We start from the raw sequence: 21,086 nt of genomic DNA, 5'->3' as shown, positions 1-21,086 counted from the left end.
TGGCAAATACAGCTGTGCCGAGAGTGTGCGCCCAGTGCCGGCACATTTCTGGTGGCAAACAGAAAGCTCCCGATTGCTGCTTTGCGATCGGGAGCTTTCCAATCCTGTGATCCCTGTGACAGCCAATCACAGCCTTCACAGGATTATAAGCCCCGCCCCACCTCCTGCCACCCTAAACCCCTTAAAAGGCTGGGAGGCGCTGGCACCAAGAGGTTAAGCTGAAATTTCTATTGGGATTTAATGACATCACAAAGTTCAAGAACTCTGATTGGATTAAGATGAGACATTAATAAAAACATGTTCTGGTGTAAATCTCCAGGGGGCGACATAGAGCACTGCAGAGCTCAGACCCCCCGACCCTGTATAGAGGAGATAGATGACAGACGTTTCCGTTTTGTTCTCTTTTCTCACTCTAATGCCCCGTACACACAGTCGGACATTGATCGGACATTCCGACAACAAAAGCCATCTGATTTTTTCCGACGGATGTTGGCTCAAACTTCTAAACGCGGTGACATAAAACACGTACGTCGGGACTATAAACGGGGCAGTAGCCAATAGCTTTTGTCTCTTAATTTATTCTGAGCATGCGTGGCACTTTGTGCATCAGATTTGTGTACATACGATCGGAATTTCCGACAACGGATTTTGTTGTCGGAAAATTTTATAGCCTGCTCTCAAACTTTGTGTGTCGGAAATTCCGATGGAAAATGTGTTATGGAGCCCACACACGGTCGGAATTTCCGACAACAAGGTCCTATCACACATTTTCCATCGGAAAATCCAACCGTGTGTACAGGGCATAACCCTAAACTTTATCTCCCCTGCTCCACATTTCTGGGGGTTCAGTCCTCCTGAGAGGGGTACACCTGGTCACACAATAATGTTACTTTGTACATCAACAAACCCCAAATAATCTCACACCTACAGTATAAACTGACTTTTTCTATTCTACTCATTTATTTCCTCTATTGCATTACAGATCAGCATTATTCTGTAGCACAGCCTCCTATTTCTGTAACCCTGCACCCTTATTTGTACTGTACCCCAAACTACAATAAAAGAGACACTGACTGGAGTCCCCACCATCTGCCTCATTGGATGACTATTTAACCGATCTGACCCTCCCTTACTATGATGTCATCAGTCTCTGGGCGGAGCTCTCACATCTCCCGTTTCCCCCCACAGATATTTATACAACCTCCCCATACACCTAACCCAGCATGGAGGGGCTCAGTGAAGGTGGTGGTGAAGGTGTGGAGATGTCGGATCGGGTCACACAGATCATAAAAGGAGATCCGTCCGGCCCCATAATCCAGATATATCCTGACTCTGTTACTGGAGATGTTGGTGGGTAAGGGGATCGATTTACTGTCATGTATCACCGAATACTGATTACAATTCCTGTAGAATCCCCAGGACTTGTTATTACTTCCAATCCTTGACTGCAGTCCTCTCCTCTCTATACTGGGGTAACACATCCCGACTCTCCATCTATCTGATCCCCCGACATCCACTTCCCAGTAATGTCTCCCTGAGGAGAAACTCCGACTGCTCAACACCTGAGGATAATTCTGAAATCTCTCTGGTGTTTCTGGACGATTCTGGTTTCTATCTGACCTGGATACAGTTTTCCTGTCATCTGATATATGTAGATCATTATGAGCTGTGTTTACATCCAGTATTATGTCTGCAGGTCCCTGTATATAGGAGTATACATTTACCTCTGTTATTATATCAGATAAACCTGTGTGTAAGACCCCCGCCACATCCAGACCCCCTCCATCATGGAGGCGTTCCTCATGTCTCTCTCTGTCCTCATTATCTCCATCCTCAGTATCACACAAGTCACCTGTGTCTGATTCCTGTAAGACAGTCAGTGGATCCGTCATGTTACACAGCTCCTCAATGTGACGCAACTTCCTGGACAGCTCCTCCTTCTTTATTTCCAGATCCTGGATGGAGATGGAGATCCGCTCTGCCCTCCCAGAGATTTCCCTCAGGACTCTCTTCTCCAGGTCTTCCAGACGTCTCCTGAGATCTCTAAAGAGGACAGTGACTCTCTCTGTGTCACCAGCTGCTTCTTCTTCTACTTTCCTCCTGTGTTCCTGCAGACTCTGGACTCTTTCCTCTGTCTTCTCTCTCTTTATCAGAAGTTCATGCAGAACATTCCTCAGTGTCTCCTTCTTCTTCTCAGATGCCTCATCCAGTGACTCCATCTCATGTCCTTTATGTTCTCCAATCAGACAGCAGGACACACACACGTATGTATGATCTTTACTGCAGAAATACTTCAAAACTTCCTTATGGACGGAGCATTTCCTGCTCTCCATGGACAAGGTGGGGTCACATAAGATGTGTTCTGGAGACTTTTTGTGGACTCTCAGGTGTTTATCACACAGAGAAACCTCACAGTGCAGACAGGATCTAACAGCAGGTACAGGAGAGTCCACACAGTAAGTACAGAAGACCCCGGACTCCTCCTGATCTGGCTGAGCAGACAGGAAATTCTCCACTATGTTACGTAGTGGTATGTTCCTCTGCAGTGCAGGCCGATCCTGAGACTTCTCTCTGCATTCAGGACAGGAATATCCTCCAGACCCCTCCTGTGTATCCAGCACACGATCAATACAGACCCGGCAGAAGTTGTGTCCACATCTCAGGTTTACGGGATCGTTATAAATGTTCAGACAGACGGAACACTTCAACTTGGCTCTCCGATCACCAGACGCCATCGCTGACAGCAGATGAGGAATTGAAATTAAATTCTCTGACACCGGGGAAGTATGCAGTTGGGAGGGTCACGTCTTCTACACAGGGTGAGGCTGGGCTGTGACTTGTACTGTATTCATAGGATTAGTTATATGAAGGGACACAGATAATAAAAACATCTCCTGTAGGACAATGTTCATCTCCTGGGAATATAACAGACATTTTTGTATTTATACAATATACTGCATACAGATAGTTTGTTACCAGTCAGCGTACCTCTGTTACCTCCCTCCCAGTAACAGAATGAAACCTGCCCAACACCTAGTGCGGGTCTTATGTGTGTCCTATGTTGACTCTTTATCAGTGTTAATTTCATAAACATTTTCGACAAAAAATTTTAGTCAGCGGCATTTTTTTTACAGTGACGAAAACAAAAAACAAAAAGTACACCACTTTTTTATCCACTGACAAAAACTTTGATGAAAATCAATTACGTTTTCATTAACCACCTACAGACCGGAAGATTTGGCTGCTCAATGACCAGGCCATTTTTTGCGATACGGTGCTGTGTCACTTTAACTGACAATTGCGCGGTTATGCGACGCTGTACCCAAACAAAATTGACGTCCTTTTTTTACCCACAAACAGAGCTTTCTTTTGGTGCTCTTTGATCACCTCTGCAGTTTTTATTTTTTGCGCTATTAACAAAAAAAGAGCGACAAATTTGAAAAAAAAAAACAATATTTTTTACTTTTTGCTATAATAAATATCCCCAAAATTGTTTTTAAAAAACAAATTTCTTCATCAGTTTAGTCCGATACGTATTCTTCTACATATTTCTGCCAAAAAAATTGCAATAAGCATATAGTGATTGGTTTGTGTAAAAGTTATCGCGTCTACAAACTAGGGGAAAGATTTATGGTATTTTTATGGCATTTTTATTATTATTATTTTTTTACTAGTAATGGCGGTGATCTGCGATTTTTAGCAGTACTGCGACATTGCAGCGGACAAATCAGACACTTTTGACACATTTTTGGGGCCATTGACATTTATACAGCAATCAGAGCTATAAAAATGCACTGATTACTGTGTAAATGTCACTGGCAAGGAAGAGGTTAACACTAGGGGGCGATCAAGGGGTTAAATGTGTGTTCGCTCAGTGTGTTCTAACTGTGAGGGGATAGGACTGACTAGAGGAGGAGACATATCGTTGTTCCTACTTAGTAGGAACAAACAATATGTCTCTTCGCTCTTGACAGAACATGGATTTGTGTGTTTACAACACAAATCCCCGTTCTTACTCTTGTGCACGTGATCACGCATGGACGGCGGCAATCGCGCCCGCCGGCCATGTACTTTGGGTTCCCCATCGTGCAGCGCGCGTGCGCCTGCTATCACCCTTAAAGGTACAGATGTACCCATACATCGATTCGCAGGAACGAACCACTTTGCCACTGTATATCGACATAAGCCAGTCTAGAAGTGGTTAACAAACGAAAATTAAATGATATTGTGAGGCAGGGACGTTTACCCTCATGAACTTCTGGTTTCCACAGAGCTCCATCCTCTTCTGCTTCCAGCAAGCAAGTATCTCGAGTCCGTAGCGTGCTTCGCTTAGCAGAATTTAGCAGGCTGTGCAGCCAGCATTACAGGCCTCCGAGTCCTCAGATGACCAATGTTGTGGATGGCCTTGTATGTCGTGGTTAGCATTTTAAATTTTATACGATGAGGTAGGGGAAGCCAGTAAAGGGATTGGCAGAGAGGAGCAGCAGTCACGGATCGGTTAGAGAGGTGTAGGAGTCTAGCAGCAGCATTCATAATAGACTGAAGGGGGGATAGCCTGAGTAAGAGAGATGGCCATTAAGGAGAGAGTTGCAGTAGTCAAGGCGGGAAATAATCAAGGAGTGAATAAGTTGCTTTGTGGTGTCATTAGTCAGGAAGGGTCAAATTCTGGAGATCTGACGGAAGTTAAGGCAGCAGGATTTAGCCAGTGATTGGATGTGGAGGCTGAAGGAGAGGTCAGAGTCAAGGATTGCACCCAGCACCATGGCATGTGTGGAGGGACCAGTAGTTGTGCTGTTGATCTTAAGGGTCAAGTCATGGGGGGGACCGGGAAGGAGGAAATATAACCACCTCAGTTTTAGAAAGATTGAGTTTGAGAAAGTGGTGTGACATCCATACTGATATGTAATTCAGTAAGTTTGAGATCCGGGAGGAGATCGAGGGGGTGAGTTGAGGAGTGGAGAGATAGATCTGGGTGTCATCGGCGTAGAGGTGGTATTGGAAGCCATGGGAGGTTATCAACTGGCCCAGGGAAGAGATATAGAGTGAGAATAGGACGGAGCCTTGGGTTACCCCAACAGAAAGAGGAAGAGGAGTGGAGGAGATGGAGTTGTAAGTGACACTGAAAGTGCACTGAGATAGGTAGGAGGAGAACCAGGATAAAGCAGAATCACGGAGGGCAAGGGAGTGTAGTTTGATGAGGAGGAGCAGGTGGTCAATTGTGTCAAAGGCAGCAGAGAGGTTTAAGAGTATAAGTATGGAGTAATGGCCATTGGTTTTAGCAGTTAGTAGGTCATTGGGGAGTTTTAGTAGGGCAGTTTCAGTGGAATGTTGTGGACAGAAGCCGGACTGTAGGGGGTTAAGAAGGTTGTTGTCCTTGAGGTAGCGACTCATTCATCATGGACAAGGCGTTTGATGAGCTTGGAGGCAAATGGGAGCAGGGAGATGGATCTTAAGTTATTCAAACAGGTGGGGTCTAGTGAGGGTTTTTTAGTATGGGGGTGACCAGTGCATGTTTGAGCGGGGAAGGAAAGGTGCCGGAGGAGAGGAAGAGGTTGAACATGTGGGTTAGGGAGTTTAGGATAGAGCGGGAAGGTGGTCGCAGTAATTGTGAGAGGGGGTTTATCAACATCATCGGTGGTAACTTGGCAGAAGGAGGAGAGTATTGAGTGTGGTGTTGGAGCTGATGTGTTTGGTAGGGGAGGAAGTTGAATGCTGGATATCTCCTTGCAAATTGTGTCGATTTTGCTTTTGAAATGGTTTGCAATCTGTTGAGCGGCAAGCAAGTTGGTGGGTGGGGGCAGTGGGGGGGTGAAGTAAGGAATTAAGGGTAGAAAAGAGTTGACGAGGTTTGGATGAGAGGGTTTTGATGAGAATGTTGTAGTAGGTTTGTTTAGCAGTGTGGAGGCAGGAGTTGTATTTGAGAAAGGCAGATTTGTAGAGGGTAAAGTCTTGCAGGGATTTAGATTTACGCCATGCTCGCTCAAGAGCACGGCTGCGTCTCTTGAGACTTCTGGTGTCATCTGTTTGCCAGGGTTGTGTCAGATGGGGCCTGGTTCTGCATGTAGAGAGAGGAGCAAGTACGTCTAGGGAGGATGACAGCGTGTTGTTGTAGATGGAAGTGGTCTGGGCAGAACAGGGGTGCAATTTTGTCGTAAAGGCCATCAGTAGCAGAATGAAGAAGGGAAGGGTTGAGGTTGCAAAGGTTTCTGCAGGTATTTTCCGGTTCTGCACATATCAACTAATAAGCTGGAGGAGTCCGGGAGTATCTCAGGAGATGCCACGGCAGGGGGTTCCGGCTGTGTGGCAGTAATTGGACAGTTCCTGAGGTCAAGCGTCTGTCTCATCCTGAGAGGGTGTGGCTCCTCTTCAGTCAGCTGCTCAACCCCTAGTCCTTCAGGGGAGGCCCACCCTTGGTTAGAAGTGCTGTTGTCTCCTTTTGTAAATGGAGCCCAGTGTAGGCAAATAAAACACGTATTTAATGTTATCTATAGACAAAATTAAAAAAAAGATTTTTCCCCTAATTTGACAAATATTTCTTTTTAAAAAAGCAATTGTAAAAAAACAAAACAAAACAAACATTATTTTCTATAGTTTAAATGACACTAAAATTATGCTTTTGTTACAACTATGGCAAAGGTTATTTGCATATGGAAAGGGGGCTTTATTAGTATTTTTTTTTATTTAAAAAAAATGTTATGCTAATGAAAGAAGTATACTGTTTTTGGATGTGATCTTTATGGATATATGGGTGAATATATTAATTTACAGTACTTATAAAGTTCCAAGTGTATATTTTTAAAATATAGGTATATGTGAATACGCTATCTATGTGTTGTGAGTGGAACTTGTATAAATACAAAATGTTTATTAGAAATGTGATTAAACCAAAAAATACTGTACCAAAAAAATTGTATTTAACCACTTAAGAACTGAGCCTATTTCTGACATTTGTTGTTTAAAATGTAAAATTAATTAGAACCCCCAAACATTATATATATTTTTTAGCAGACACGCTAGAGAATAAAATGGAGATTGTTGCAATACTTTATGCACTAGGTGCCCCCAGCGGAGTCCCTCCTTACATCAGGTGTCCCCAGCAGAGTCCCTCCTTATATCAGGTGTCCCCAGCAGAGTCCCTTCTTACATCAGGTGCCCCCAGTGGAGTCCCTCCTTACATCAGGTGCCCCTAGCAGAGTCCCTCCTTACATCAGGTGTCCCCAGCAGAGTCCTTCCTTACATCAGGTGCCCCCAGCAGAGTCCCTCCTTACATCAGGTGCCCCCTGCAGAGTGTCTCCTTACATCAGGTGTCCCCAGGAGAGTCCCTCCTTACATCAGGTGCCCCCTGCAGAGTCCCTCCTTACATCAGGTGTCCCCAGCAGAGTCCCTCCTTATAACAGGTGTCCCCAGTGTAGTCCCTACTTACATCAGGTGCCCCCAGCAGAGTCCTTCCTTACATCAGGTGCCCCAAGCAAAGTCCCTCCTTACATCAGGTGTCCCCAGCAGAGTCCCTCCTTATATCAGGTGTCCTCAGTGTAGTCCCTCCTTACATCAGGTGTCCCCAGCAGAGTCCCCCCTTACATCAGGTGCCCCCAGCAGAGTCCCTCCTTACATCAGGTGTCCCCAGCAGAGTCCCTCCTTATATCAGGTGTCCTCAGTGTAGTCCCTCCTTACATCAGGTGTCCCCAGCAGAGTCCCCCCTTACATCAGGTGCCCCCAGCAGAGTCCCCCCTTACATCAGGTGTCCCCAGCGGAGTCCCTCCTTATATCAGGTGTGCCCAGCGGAGTCCCTTAGCTCTGCCTCTCGTCGGATAATCATGCATGGTTTGAACTCCGCCGCCATTACAGAAGGCCAGCTCTCGTGTAACAGATCACTCGCCCAGGGGAGGAAACAAGAGGTGGAGCCTGGGTGGCTGCCAATAGAAATAGAACTGCTGCTAACCCCCACCCCGCAGCCTTTCCCACAACAGGGGGGCTGGGGGTTGGCGGCAGCTCCATTTCTATTGGCAGCCACCCGGACTCCGCCTCTTGTTTCCTCCCCTGGGTGAGTGACCTGTTACACAAAAGCTCAGCTAGTCTTCTGTAAAATGGCGAGCAATGGAGACAATTCACCAGTGACGGCTGCAGACCTCTAGCGGTGGCGGCGGAGACAAAGGTCTAAATACTTGAAATGTCCCGGGACAGTTGGCAACTATGAATGGAGAGGAGCCTCTGTCTCCTGTCCATTCATTTTCAGTGCAGCTGAGGCTGCAGAGAAAGGGACAGGGGAATCGGTGTCCTTAATCCCTTTCCCTGTCTCAAAGGGGAGATGTCAGGGGTCTGTTTAGACCACATGGCAAATGAGGTTCAATGTAGAAAAATGTAAAATAATGCATTTGGGTGGCAAAAATATGAATGCAATCTATACACTGGGGGGAGAACCTCTGGGGGAATCTAGGATGGAAAAGGACCTGGGGGTCCTAGTAGATGATAGGCTCAGCAATGGCATGCAATGCCAAGCTGCTGCTAATAAAGCAAACAGAATATTGGCATTAAAAGGGGGATCAACTCCAGAGATAAAACGATAATTCTCCCGCTCTACAAGACTCTGGTCCGGCCGCACCTGGAGTATGCTGTCCAGTTCTGGGCACCAGTCCTCAGGAGGGATGTACTGGAAATGGAGCGAGTACAAAGAAGGGCAACAAAGCTAATAAAGGGTCTGGAGGATCTTAGTTATGAGGAAAGGTTGCGAGCACTGAACTTATTCTCTCTGGAGAAGAGACGCTTGAGAGGAGATATGATTTCAATTTACAAATACTGTACTGGTGACCCCACAATAGGGATAAAACTTTTTCGCAGAAGAGAAATTAATAAGACTCGTGGCCACTCATTACAATTAGAAGAAAAGAGGTTTAACCTTAAACTACGTAGAGGGTTCTTTACTGTAAGAGCGGCAAGGATGTGGAATTCCCTTCCACAGGCGGTGGTCTCAGCGGGGAGCATTGATAGCTTCAAGAAACTATTAGATAATCACCTGAATGACCACAACATACAGGGATATACAATGTAATACTGACACATAATCACACACATAGGTTGGACTTGATGGACTTGTGTCTTTTTTCAACCTCACCTACTATGTAACTATGTAACTATGTAACTATGATATCTCACCAAAGACCCCCCCCCCAACAAGGCTGGTAAAAAAAATTAAATAAATAATAATAATAAAATGTAATAAATATTTAAAAGGTAAAATTGTAAAAATAAATAAATAAAAAAACACTGACATGTCCACTCCCCCCTCCCCCACCCCAAAAAAATTAAAAGAAAGCACTGTAAAAATATATATATATATAAATTGTAAAAAATAATAAAAAGAGAAATTGTAAAAAAAGAAATAAAATAATAATAAAAAACTACTGACACGGTACACTGTCACATGACATAAAAAGTATCAGTAATTGGTATTGGCGAGTACTTGAAAAAAGTATCTGTACTTGTACTCTTAAAAAAGTGGTATCGGTGCAACCCTAGTACTAATTATAACCACCTGGTGCAATTTCAGTGTTCTATTGAGGACAGTGGCTGTGTTTGCATCCTTTTGGAAATATTTAACCCTTTGAAAGTATTCCAACCAAAAATAAAGGGGGTGCCTAATGCTGTACTTGTGTGCAAATGTGAGATATTCAGTGAGCCAATCACACCGGCAGGATATGACATTTCTGGGGGCGTTCTGTACACCAGGTTTCCATAGTGCATTGAATATTTGCTGTGTAAAATACAAATACTCCAGTGGATATAGTGCCAATATGGGGCAGATAGACACAAGTTGTAGGATAGAAACGGTATCTAGCAATGTGCAGAGGGTTCATCCAGAATTTGTAGCCACACCCCTTTAGCACCTGATGGGTTTTATATATGTATAAGATATTGGGATCTGAGCACAGGTATGAAGGGGACGAAAGACGAGAAATCCATACCGGAATCAAACATGGAATTGTTTACCTTTTCTTTTTTTTTAATCAAAAATTAACAAAAAATACATTCATAAAGAAAAATATAATACAGGTTAAATTGTCTGCAAATGACATGACATAAATAAAGGCCAATTCACATATGCTCTACATTTCTGCATTATTCTTTTAGACCAGAGGTCCCCAACTCCGGTGCCAGTCTGTGGCCTGTTGGGGCCGCACCGCACGGGGCGGAGGGGGGGTGTGAGTTGGTAGAGTGAGCCAGCACAACTTGCAATGCCACCCTCCAACCACCGGAGGGTGCCCGCTCCCCTTCTCCCAGCACCAGTACTCCCTCCCCTCTCTGGTCACCTTGGGAAGAAGAGGAGCAGAGATGAGGGGAAAGGAGAGGAGAGCCGGGCCAGGGAAAGTCTCCTCACCGTCATAGAGCACTGGTAAGACCTGTGAGCTGACTTCAGGCAACACGGCTGCATGCCCCCCAACCCCCCTAAAGTGACAGGCTGCCCCCCATTCTGTCTTCCAGGAACCTGGTCCCTGGTGCCGGGGAGGTTGGGGACCGCTGATTTATACCATTGAGAGTTTCTTGTGAGTTTTTCATTTTTTTTTATTTTCAAAACAAAAAAGTGAAAAATTACAAATAATAGAAAATCATACAGAATAAGAGGAAATTATTGATTGTGTGTGGAGAGCCCCCATAAACATGTGGGTATGCACTGAAGATCAATCTGGATATATGCAGCTATAAGACATCGAACAAGCCACATACTTTTCCTTACAGATGGGCCTGTGATTGGATAAAACCTTACTTACACCCCTCCCTTAATACATACACTATATTGCCAAAACTATTGGGACTCCCTGCCTTTAAACGCACATGAACTTTAATGACCCAAAAAGAAAATGCAGCACTTACATATACAGTTGAAAAATAATGATAATATATGTGTGACCAAATATAACACAATATGAGTGTAAAAACACAAGTGTGATATGACAAGATTATGTTTATACCTCACTTAAATGATTAACGATACATAAAATAAGTGATTAAAACCTTTGTCTATATAAGAATTAAAAACGAATGATAAATGTGCGAAAAGAAAAACAATCAAATTTATTTAAACTTAATATTGTACAGAAAAGAAACTAGTATTAATCATATATTACCAACTATAAGGTAGATGGCAAAACCTTACAAACAAAGATGTTTGCAAAGATATCAAGTAAGTAATACAAACAGAATATTGCTACAATGGACATACAAAAGCTTTCAGTATATTAGAACAATTGCAGAAAGAAGAAAGTACACAAGAATTAAAACAAAAGAATAATGCGGATTAGGGATGAGCTTCGAGTTCGAGTCGAACCCATGTTCGACTCGAACATCGCATGTTTGACTGTTCGTCGAATTTCAAACGTTTTGGGCCGTTCGCGCCGAATTTGAGTGGCGCGTCATGGCCCATAATTCACTGCGGGATCGCAATGCATTGCTGGCTGATGATTGTTCAAGCATGCACTATGACCCGCATGCTTGGGCAATCACAGCGCCGTCTGTACAGAGAGCTGTAATTGGCCAAAGCCACGGTGGCACGTGGCGGCCTTGTGTAGTGTGTTGTGGCGGCGGCAGAGAGATAGACAGAGAGACAGTGTCATTTGATTTAAGTTAGATAGAGTAGGCAGGCGAGTCAGTTAGCTGCACTTACAGTGTATTGTGTATATATATATGCATCCCAGGTGTTATATATATATATATATATATATATATATATATATATATATATATATATATATATACTGTATTCAGTTTAGCTAGATCCGTTCCTGTTATTCTCTTCCTACTGACATGCAGGCTTGTGTTGTTACAGCTACCTGAAGAAAATTGCTGGTGTTCTTCTGATCCTATTAATTCTATTAGCTACAGTATTTACAGTTTGTGTAGTGCATCATCTGCACAGCATGCACCTAAAGCTACCTGAAGAAAATTGGTGCTGTTCTTCTGATCCTATTAGTACCGCAGGCAGCTGCAGTATTTACAAGTTAGTGTAGTGCGTCCTCTGCAGAGTGTGCACCTAAAGCTACCTGAAGAAAATTGGTGGTGTTCTTCTGATCCTATTAGTACCACAGGCAGCTGCAGTATTTACAGTTAGTGTAGTGTGTCCTCTGCACAGTGTGCACCTAAAGCTACCTGAAGAAAATTGGTGGTGTTCTTCTGATCCTATTAGTACCACAGGCAGCTGCAGTATTTACAGTTAGTGTAGTGTGTCCTCTGCACAGTGTGCACCTAAAGCTACCTGAAGACAATTGCTGTTGTTCTGATCCTAGTAATACCACAGGCAGGCAGCTACAGTATTTACAGTTGGTGTAGTGTGTCCTCTTCACAGTGTGCACCTAAAGCTACCTGAAGAAAATTGGTGGTGTTCTTCTGATCCTATTAATACCACAGGCAGCTACAGTATTTACAGTTAGTGTACTGCGTCCTCTGCACAGTGTGCACCTAAAGCTACCTGAAGACAATTGCTGTTGTTCTGATCCTAGTAATACCACAGGCAGGCAGCTACAGTATTTACAGTTGGTGTAGTGTGTCCTCTTCACAGTGTGCACCTAAAACTACCTGAAGAAAATTGGTGGTGTTCTTCTGATCCTATTAATACCACAGGCAGCTACAGTATTTACAGTTAGTGTACTGCGTCCTCTGCACAGTGTGCACCTAAAGCTACCTGAAGACAATTGCTGTTGTTCTGATCCTATTAATACCACAGGCAGGCAGCTACAGTATTTACAGTTAGTGTACTGTGTCCTCTTCATAGTGTGCACCTAAAGCTACCTGAAGAAAATTGGTGGTGTTCTTCTGATCCTATTAGTACCACAGGCAGGCAGCTGCAGTATTTACAGTTAGTGTACTGCATCTTCTGCACAGTGTGCACCTAAAGCTACCTGAAGAAAATTGGTGGTGTTCTTCTGATCCTATTAGTACCACAGGCAGGCAGCTGCAGTATTTACAGTTAGTGTACTGCGTCCTCTGCACAGTGTGCACCTAAAGCTACCTGAAGACAATTGCTGGTGTTCTCATACTAATAATACTACAGGCAGGCAGTTGATTCTGCTAGCTGCAGTATCAGTATATGTATATACATCCCAGCTTTGTGCAGCTACATCTCACTGTAGGCCATTAGTATGTCTGGAAGGCCAACAAGGAGAGGCAGTCACAAGCCAATAAAAGAGGGCAAGCAGGCTCTGTGTCTAGAGGCAACAGTGTTGGTCGTGGAGACGGTCCATCCTCATCAGCACGTGGCTGTGGGACACCTTTTTTTCGGCAGCTGGCCGCGCTGAGCCGCAACATGCCGAAGACTTGGTAGAGTGGATGACCAAGCCATCCTCATCCTCCTCATCCTCTCTCACCCAAGCTCAGGGTACTTTGTCTGGCAAAGCAGCTGCCAACGCAGCTTCTCCCCTCGGCTCAATGGCATCAGTCACTCCTTCCCTAGCCCCACCATGTCCTCCTGAGGAGTACCCCGAACTGTTTGACCACAGTGTTGGGTACATGCTCCAGGAGGATGCCCAGCATTTTGAAGGCTTCGATAATGGTACCCAGCTAGAGGAAGGCAGTAACGTGAGCCCAGAGAGAGGGAGTGCCGAAGAAGGACAGCAATCTGGCAGTCATGCTGCGGCTTTGCTCCAGTGATGAGGAGGGAGGGGATGATGAGGTCACTGACTTCACGTGGGTGCCTGATAAGAGAGAGGAGGAGGAGGCACAACTCCAAGGAGGCAGGATGCCCTCCAGGGGCTGGCTTAAGGGCAGCACACCGACTGCATCACACCGCAGAGCTTCGCATGTGCAGGCCACTGCTGTCTCTGTGCGTTATTCCAAAAGTTTTTTGGTGTGGGTCTTTTTTAAAACGAGTGCATCAGATCCCACCACTGCTATTTGCAACATATGTCTCAAGCGTATCTCGTGTGGCCAAAACATCACCTGCTTGGGCACCACATGCTTGACCAGACATATGTCGACCTGCCATGCAGTTCGTTGGCAAGCGTACCTAAAAGACCCACACTAAAGAACAAAGCAGACCTCTCTTGCTCCTCATCAGCTGGGATCTCCAACCCCACTATACCTTATGTCCTCTCTGAAACCTGCACTGAGAGGAATGAAGGTGTAGAATTAGGTGTGTCACAGCCAAGTACTTGCGGGCAATCTGCTATCGGTACACCAACATCAGATTGTACCAGGCCAATTTCCCTGCCCCAGCTGCTGCACCGCCGAAAGAAGTTCGCTCCTAGCCATTCACATGCCCAGCGGTTGAATGCTAGCTTGGCTAAATTGCTAGCACTTCAACTGCTACCTTTTCAGTTGGTAGACTCTGCCCCCTTTCATGAGTTTATGGAATGTGCGGTTCCTCAGTGGCAGGATCCCAAATGCCACTTTTTCTCATTGAAGTCGATTCAGGCTCTCTTCCATTCTACTCGGGGAAGGCAATGTCTTGGCCTCGCTGGACAGGGCGGTCAGCGGTAAGGTGCATATTACCGCTGACTCATGGTCCAGCAAGCATGGACAGGGACATTACCTATATTTTACCGTGCACTGGGTGACTCTTCTGGCAGCTGGGAAGGATGCAGGACAAGTTGCAGTAGTGTTGGAGGTTGTTCCATTACCACGCCTCCAAAATTCTACTAGTGGTGATTCTGCCACACCTCTCTCCTCCACCCCCTCCTCGTCTTCTTTCTCCATGGCCTCTTCCTGTGCTGATTGTCCTCGGAACCAGCGGTGCTCCGTAGGCGTTCAAGGGGCTACGCAAGCATGCAGGCAAAAAGATGCCATGTGGTGCTTGAGCTGGTGTGCTTGGGGGACAGGAGCCACACTGGGGCAGAGATTCTGTCAGCTCTGCAGGGGCAGGTTCAGAGGTGGTTGACGCCACGCCAGCTTAAGGCAGGTATGGTGGTTTGCGACAATGGCACCAACCTCCTCTCCGCCCTCCGACAGGTACAACTGACCCATGTTCCCTGTTTGGCTCATGTCCTTAACTTGGTGTTGCAGTGGTTCTTGGGCAGGTACCCGGGCTTACAGAATGTCCTGAGGCAGGCCAGGAAAGTCTGTGTGCATTTCCGCAGGTCATATAATGCCAGTGCTCAGCTGGCTGACCTCCAAAAGGAATTTAACCTGGCCAAGAAACGCCTAATCTGTGATGTGACATGCCCACCAGGTGGAACTCAATGTTGGCCATGCTGCAGCAGCTGCACACGCAGCAGAGGGCCATCAATGAGTACCTATGCGACTATGGCACCAGGACAGGGTCAGGGGAGCTTGGTTGTTTTTCCCCACGCCAGTGGGCTATGATCAGGGATGCATGCACTGTCCTGTCACCATTTGAGGAGGCCACGAGGATGGCGAGCAGTGACAGTGCATGCATCAGTGACACTGTCCGTCTTGTTCACCTGTTAGAGCACACGCTGCGTGGAATAATGGACAGGGCACTTGTTTAATAGGGGCGTGCAATTATAATTTTTGATGCAATAATTTGCAGCAGGGCTCATTCCTGCGCTCTAACTAGAGTATCTGTGAGGGGTTGCAGTGTTGTGGCACCAGTGCCCAAGGCCCAAATTTTCAGCCCCTGTTTAACAGGGGCGTATAATTACAATTTTTGATGCAATACTTTGCAGCAGGGCTCATTCCTGCGCTCCAACTATAGCATCTGTGAGGGGTTGCAGTGTTGTGGCACCAGTGCCTAAGGCCCAATTTTTCTGCCCCTGTTCAGCAGGGACATGTAATTACAATTCTTGATCTAACATTTCACAGCAGGGCCCGTTTCTGCGCCCACCAAGAGTAACTGTGAGGGCTTACAGTGTTGCGGCAACACCACCACCACCACCACCAAAGGCCCAATTTTTCCTGCCCCTGTTCAACAGGGGCATGTAATTACAATTCTTGATCTAATATTTCACAGCAGGGCCCGTTTCTGCGCCCACCAAGAGTAACTGTGAGGACTTACAGTGTTGTGACACCACCACCACCACCACCAAAGGCCCAATTTTTCTGTACCTATTCAACAATGGCATGTAATTACAATTCTTGATCTAATATTTCACAGCAGGGCCCGTTCCTGCGCCCACCAAGAGTAACTGTGAGGGCTTACAGTGTTGTGGCACCAGCACCACCACCACCAAAGGCCCCATTTTTCTTGGGCCTTTAGTGTTGTGGCAACACCAACACCTAAGGCCCCAGTTTCTGCAGAGTATATAGGGCAGGCCCCTATTTTCAAACATCCAATTTACAAACGACTCCTACTTGCAAACGGAAGGAAACAACAGGAAGTGAAATGATATAAATGTATAAATCCACGCTTAGGACAGTCTAGGGGCTGCTGCCTATCCCTAATTAGTACCCCTAGGGGTCTAATTACAAGAGTAGATAGATGATAAGGAGATAGAAGGGGGCAGCGCCATTTCTATCTCCTTATCATCTATCTAAGGAAGTGAAATGAAATCAACCCCTAGGAAGGGAAATTCTCTCCTGTAAGAGTTAATATGGGACAAAACGTGTTTCCTCTTCACTGATGTTTTATCACCAATCCTTGTTTCACTAAAAACCCCAAATTTTCAAAAAACATTTGACATTGGGACAGAAAGTGAGGTGAAATCTTCTGAAGAGGTGCACAGACAGCAAAACAAATGTTTTATTCCTTTAAAAATGTCATTTTGTGCAGGGACTGTTCTAAGCACGGGAAACACGCGCCACTTTACAGGCATACTATAGACACCCCCCATGTACGATATTTAAAGGAATATTTCACTTTTTTTCACTTTAAGCATCATTAAAATCACTGCTCCCGAAAAAACGGACATTTTTAAAACTTTTTTTGTATTGATACATGTCCCCTGGGACAGGACCCGGGTCCCCAAACCCTTTTTAGGACAATACCATGCATATTAGCCTTTAAAATGAGCACTTTTGATTTCGAACGTTCGAGTCCCATAAACTTTAATGGGGTTCTAAAGTTTGTGCGCACTTTCGGTCCGTTCGCAGGTTCTGGTGCGAACCGAACCGGGGGGTGTTCGGCTCATCCCTAATGCGGATACATTACACAGACGTCCTGCTCTCCCGGCTGCCTGGACTCCAGAGAAAAGGGAAGTTTGAACTGTCCCTCTCTCTTGTATACACCCTTTCTTCCCTCCCCCCTTTAAGAAAAGGAGGAGAAGAAAAAACTTTTCAGAGCGATTTTAATCTTAAAGTGTTACCACTCTCAGCCAGTTGGTTTGCAAGCCCCTGGACTAAAGGTCATTTAGGCCAACCAAACGTCCAGTTGAGCAGCTGGACATACATGAAGAAACTCTATTATAACACCTCCCTATGAGGTGTCTGAATAAATAGTGCATCAGGGCCTATTCCCTTAGATAAACCAGGTGGCCACATTTAAAAAAGACCTTTGACAGGAAATGGGGTTTTTATGGTGAGGAGACAGATGTATTCAGAGAACTTGTGGAGAGTACAAAAAGTTCATACATATTGATCATATTTGATGTCCTTGGAAGTAAAAACTAATGCCGCGTACACACGAGCGGACTTTACGGCAGACTTTGCCCGGCGGACGGGATTTCGTCGGACAATTCGATCGTGTGTGGGCTCCAGCGGACTTTGTTTGCTCAAAAGTTGGACAGACTTAGATTTGAAACATGTTTTAAATCTATCCGTCGAACTCGAGTCCGGTCGAAAAGTCCGCTCGTCTGTATGTTAGTTTGACGGACAAAAAGCCACGATAGGGCAGCTATTGGCTACTGGCTATGAACTTCCTTATTTTAGTCTGGTCGTACATCATCACGTACGAATTCGACAGACTTTGGTGGATTGTGTGTAGGCAAGTCCGTTCATTCAGAAAGTGCGTCGTAAAGTACGTCGAAAAGTCCGCCAGGCAAAGTCTGCCGTAAAGTCCAACCGTGTGTATGCGGCATAAGGCCTCAATATTTCCACATCAGATATATAAAACAAAAAATGAATGAATAAGTAGTGTCCACTAATGTGAAAAAGGTGTACAAAACAGGAGGGGAAGGGTTGAGTGAAAAAGTCCTGGCGTCAATAGACGCCATCAGTAAGTTGACATCACAAAAGGCATCAGTGGGAACATGACAGAAAGGGGATCTTGCGAGAGGAACCACCACAATTGTGTGAAGGCTTACCGGAAACAGTGGACTTAAAGGGGCATATACCTCTTAAGTCATGCAGGCTTGTGGTGATATTCATCGTTTAAAGTGGAAACAATCACAGATCCAGGTAACCACAATCACAATTCTGGGTCTGAAAGGTACTGGTCATCAGCAAGTTCACAGTAAAACATACGGATGAAGTTTACATGGAGGGAAGCGATCGGGAACTTTCCAATCCTATGACCCCCCATGATAGCCAATCACAGCGGTCACATGATCATAAGCCCCGTCCCACCTCCTGCCACCCTAAATCCCTTAAAGGGCTGGGAGGCGCTGAAAGTTAAGCTGAAAGTTCTATTGGGATTTAATGACATCACAGAGTTCAAGAACTCTGATTGGATTAAGATGAGACATTAATAAAAACATGTTCTGGTGTAAATTTCCAGGGGGCGACATACAGCACTGCAGAGCTCAGACCCCCCGACCCTGTATAGAGGAGATAGATGACAGACGTTTCCGTTTTGTTCTCTTTTCTCACTCTAACCCTAAACTTTATCTCCCCTCCCCCACATTTCTGGGGGTTCAGTCCTCCTGAGAGGGGTACACCCGGTCACACAATCATGTTACTTTGTACATCAAGAAACCAAAATAACATCTCACACCTACAGTATAAAATGACTTTTTCTATTCTACTCATTTATTTCCTCTATTACATTGCAGATCAGCATGATTTTGTAGCACAGCCTCCTATTTCTGTAACCCTGCACCCTGATTTGTACTGTACCCCAAACTACAATAAAAGAGACACTGACTGGAGTCCCCACCATCTGCCCCATTGGATGAATATTTAACCGATCTGACCCTCCCTTACTATGATGTCATCAGTCTCTGGGCGGAGCTCTCACATGTCCCGTTTCCCCTCACAGATCTTTATACAACCTCTATATACCCATAACACAGCATGGAGGGGCTCAGTGAAGGTGGTGGTGAAGGTGTGGAGGTGTCGGATCGGGTCACACGGATCATAAAAAGAGATCCGTCCAGCCTCATAATCCAGATCTATCCTGACTCTGTTACTGAAGATTTTGGTGGGTAAGAGGGTCTTATTACTGTCATGTACCACTGAATACTGATTACCATCCCTGTCCAAACCCCAGGACTTCTTATTCTTTCCAATCCCTGACTGCACTCCACTCATCTCTATACTGGGGTAACACATCCCAACTCTCCAGTCATCTGATCCCCCGACATCCACTTCCCAGTAATGTCTCCCTGAGGAGAAACTCTGACTGCTCAACACCTGAGGATAATACTGAAATTTCTCTGGTGTTTCTGGACGATTCTGGTTTCTATATGACCTGGATAAAGTTTTCCTGTCATCTGATATATGGAGATAATTACCAGCTGTGTTTCCATCCAGTAATATGTCTGCAGCTCCCTGTATATAGAAGTATACATTTACCTCTGTTATTATATCAGATAAACCTGTGTGTAAGACCCCCGCCACATCCAGACCCCCTCCATCATGGAGGAGCTTCTCATGTCTCTCTCTGTCCTCATTATCTCCATCCTCAGTATCACACAAGTCACCTGTGTCTGATTCCTGTAAGACAATCAGTGGATCCGTCATGTTACACAGCTCATCAATGTGACACATCTTCCTGGACAGCTCCTCCTTCTTTATTTCCAGATCCTGGATGGAGATGGAGATCCGCTCTGCCCTCCTGGAGATTTCCCTCAGGACTCTCTTCTCCAAGTCTTCCAGACGTCTCCTGAGATCTATAAACAGGACAGTGACTCTCTCGGTGTCACCAGCTGCTTCTTCTTCTACTTTCCTCCTTTGTTCCTGCAGACTCTGGACTCTTTCCTCCATCTCCTCTCTCTTTGTCAGAAGTTTCTGCAGAACATTCCTCAGTATCTCCTTTTTCTTCTCAGAAGCCTCATGCAGTGACTCCATCTCATGTCCTTTATGTTCTCCAATGACACAAAACTTACAGACACAGATATCATCCTCAGTGCAGTAATACTCCAGGAACTTCTTATGGACGGAGCATTTCCTGCTCTCCATGGACAAGGAAGGGTCACATAAGATGTGTTCTGGGGACTTTTTGTGGACTCTCAGGTGTTTATCACACAAAGAAACCTCACAGTGCAGACAGGATCTAACAGCAGGTACAGGAGAGTCCACGCAGTAAGTACAGAAGACCCCGGACTCCTCCCGATCTGGCTGAGCAGACAGGAAATTCTCCACTATGTTACGTAGTGTTATGTTCCTGTGCAGTGCAGGCTGATCAGGAAACTGCTCTCTACATTCCGGACAGGAATATCCTCCAGACCCCCCCTGTGTATCCAGCACACGATCAATACAGACCCGGCAGAAGTTATGTCCACATCTCAGCATTACAGGATCTGTATAAATGTTCAGACAGATGGAACATTCCAACTCGGCTCTCAGATCAGCAGACGCCATCGCTGACAGCAGATGAGGAAATGAAATGAAATTCTCTGACACCGGAGAAGAATGCAGTTGGGAGGGTCACATTCCTCTACACAGGGTGAGGCTGGACTGTGACTTGTACTGTATTCTTAGGATTAGTTATATGAAGGGACACATATAATAAAAACATCTCCTATAGGACAATGTTAATCTCCTGGGAATATAACAGCCATTTTTGTATTTATACAAATGTGAGATATTCAGTGAGCCAATCACAGCAGCAGGAAATAACATTTCTGGGGGTGTTCTGTACACCAGGTTTCCATAGTGCATTGAATATTTGCTGTGCAAAATACAAATACTCCAGTGGATATAGTGCCAATATGGGGCAGATAGACACAAGTTGTAGGATAGAAACGGTATCTAGCAATGTGCAGAGGGTTCATCCAGAATTTGTGGTCACACCCCTTCAGCGCCTGATGGGTTTTATATATGTATAATATTTTGGGATGAAGGGGAGGAAAGATGAGAGATGGTGGTGGAACTCAGATTGTGACTGATAC

General features: G+C 45.3%; 2 protein-coding genes across 2 annotated transcripts; both read right to left on the bottom strand.

Annotated features, from left to right (window-relative positions):
* Nucleotides 1–1,116: 1,116 nt before the first annotated feature.
* Nucleotides 1,117–2,750, bottom strand: LOC141134919 (E3 ubiquitin-protein ligase TRIM39-like). The gene has a single exon (XM_073624352.1). The coding sequence runs from the start codon at nt 2,733–2,735 to the stop codon at nt 1,164–1,166; it is 1,572 nt and encodes a 523-aa protein (XP_073480453.1). The 5' UTR covers nt 2,736–2,750; the 3' UTR covers nt 1,117–1,163.
* Nucleotides 2,751–17,416: 14,666 nt separating this feature from the next.
* LOC141133719 (E3 ubiquitin/ISG15 ligase TRIM25-like) lies at nt 17,417–20,858 on the bottom strand. Its single transcript, XM_073623241.1, has one exon. It carries the CDS (start codon nt 20,554–20,556, stop codon nt 18,988–18,990), a length of 1,569 nt encoding a protein of 522 aa, XP_073479342.1. The 5' UTR covers nt 20,557–20,858; the 3' UTR covers nt 17,417–18,987.
* Between the last annotated feature and the right edge of the window lie 228 nt (nt 20,859–21,086).

This window comes from Aquarana catesbeiana, linkage group LG03 (genome assembly GCF_042186555.1).
Source record: "Aquarana catesbeiana isolate 2022-GZ linkage group LG03, ASM4218655v1, whole genome shotgun sequence".
In the NCBI taxonomy this organism is placed as follows: domain Eukaryota; kingdom Metazoa; phylum Chordata; class Amphibia; order Anura; family Ranidae; genus Aquarana; species Aquarana catesbeiana.
This window is presented reverse-complemented; position numbering and strand designations above follow the sequence as displayed.

Excerpts from the sequence above, each read along its gene's own strand:
- LOC141134919 (XM_073624352.1), bottom strand. The coding sequence starts at position 2,735 with ATGGCGTCTGGTGATCGGAGAGCCAAGTTGAAGTGTTCCGTCTGTCTG.
- LOC141133719 (XM_073623241.1), bottom strand. The coding sequence starts at position 20,556 with ATGGCGTCTGCTGATCTGAGAGCCGAGTTGGAATGTTCCATCTGTCTG.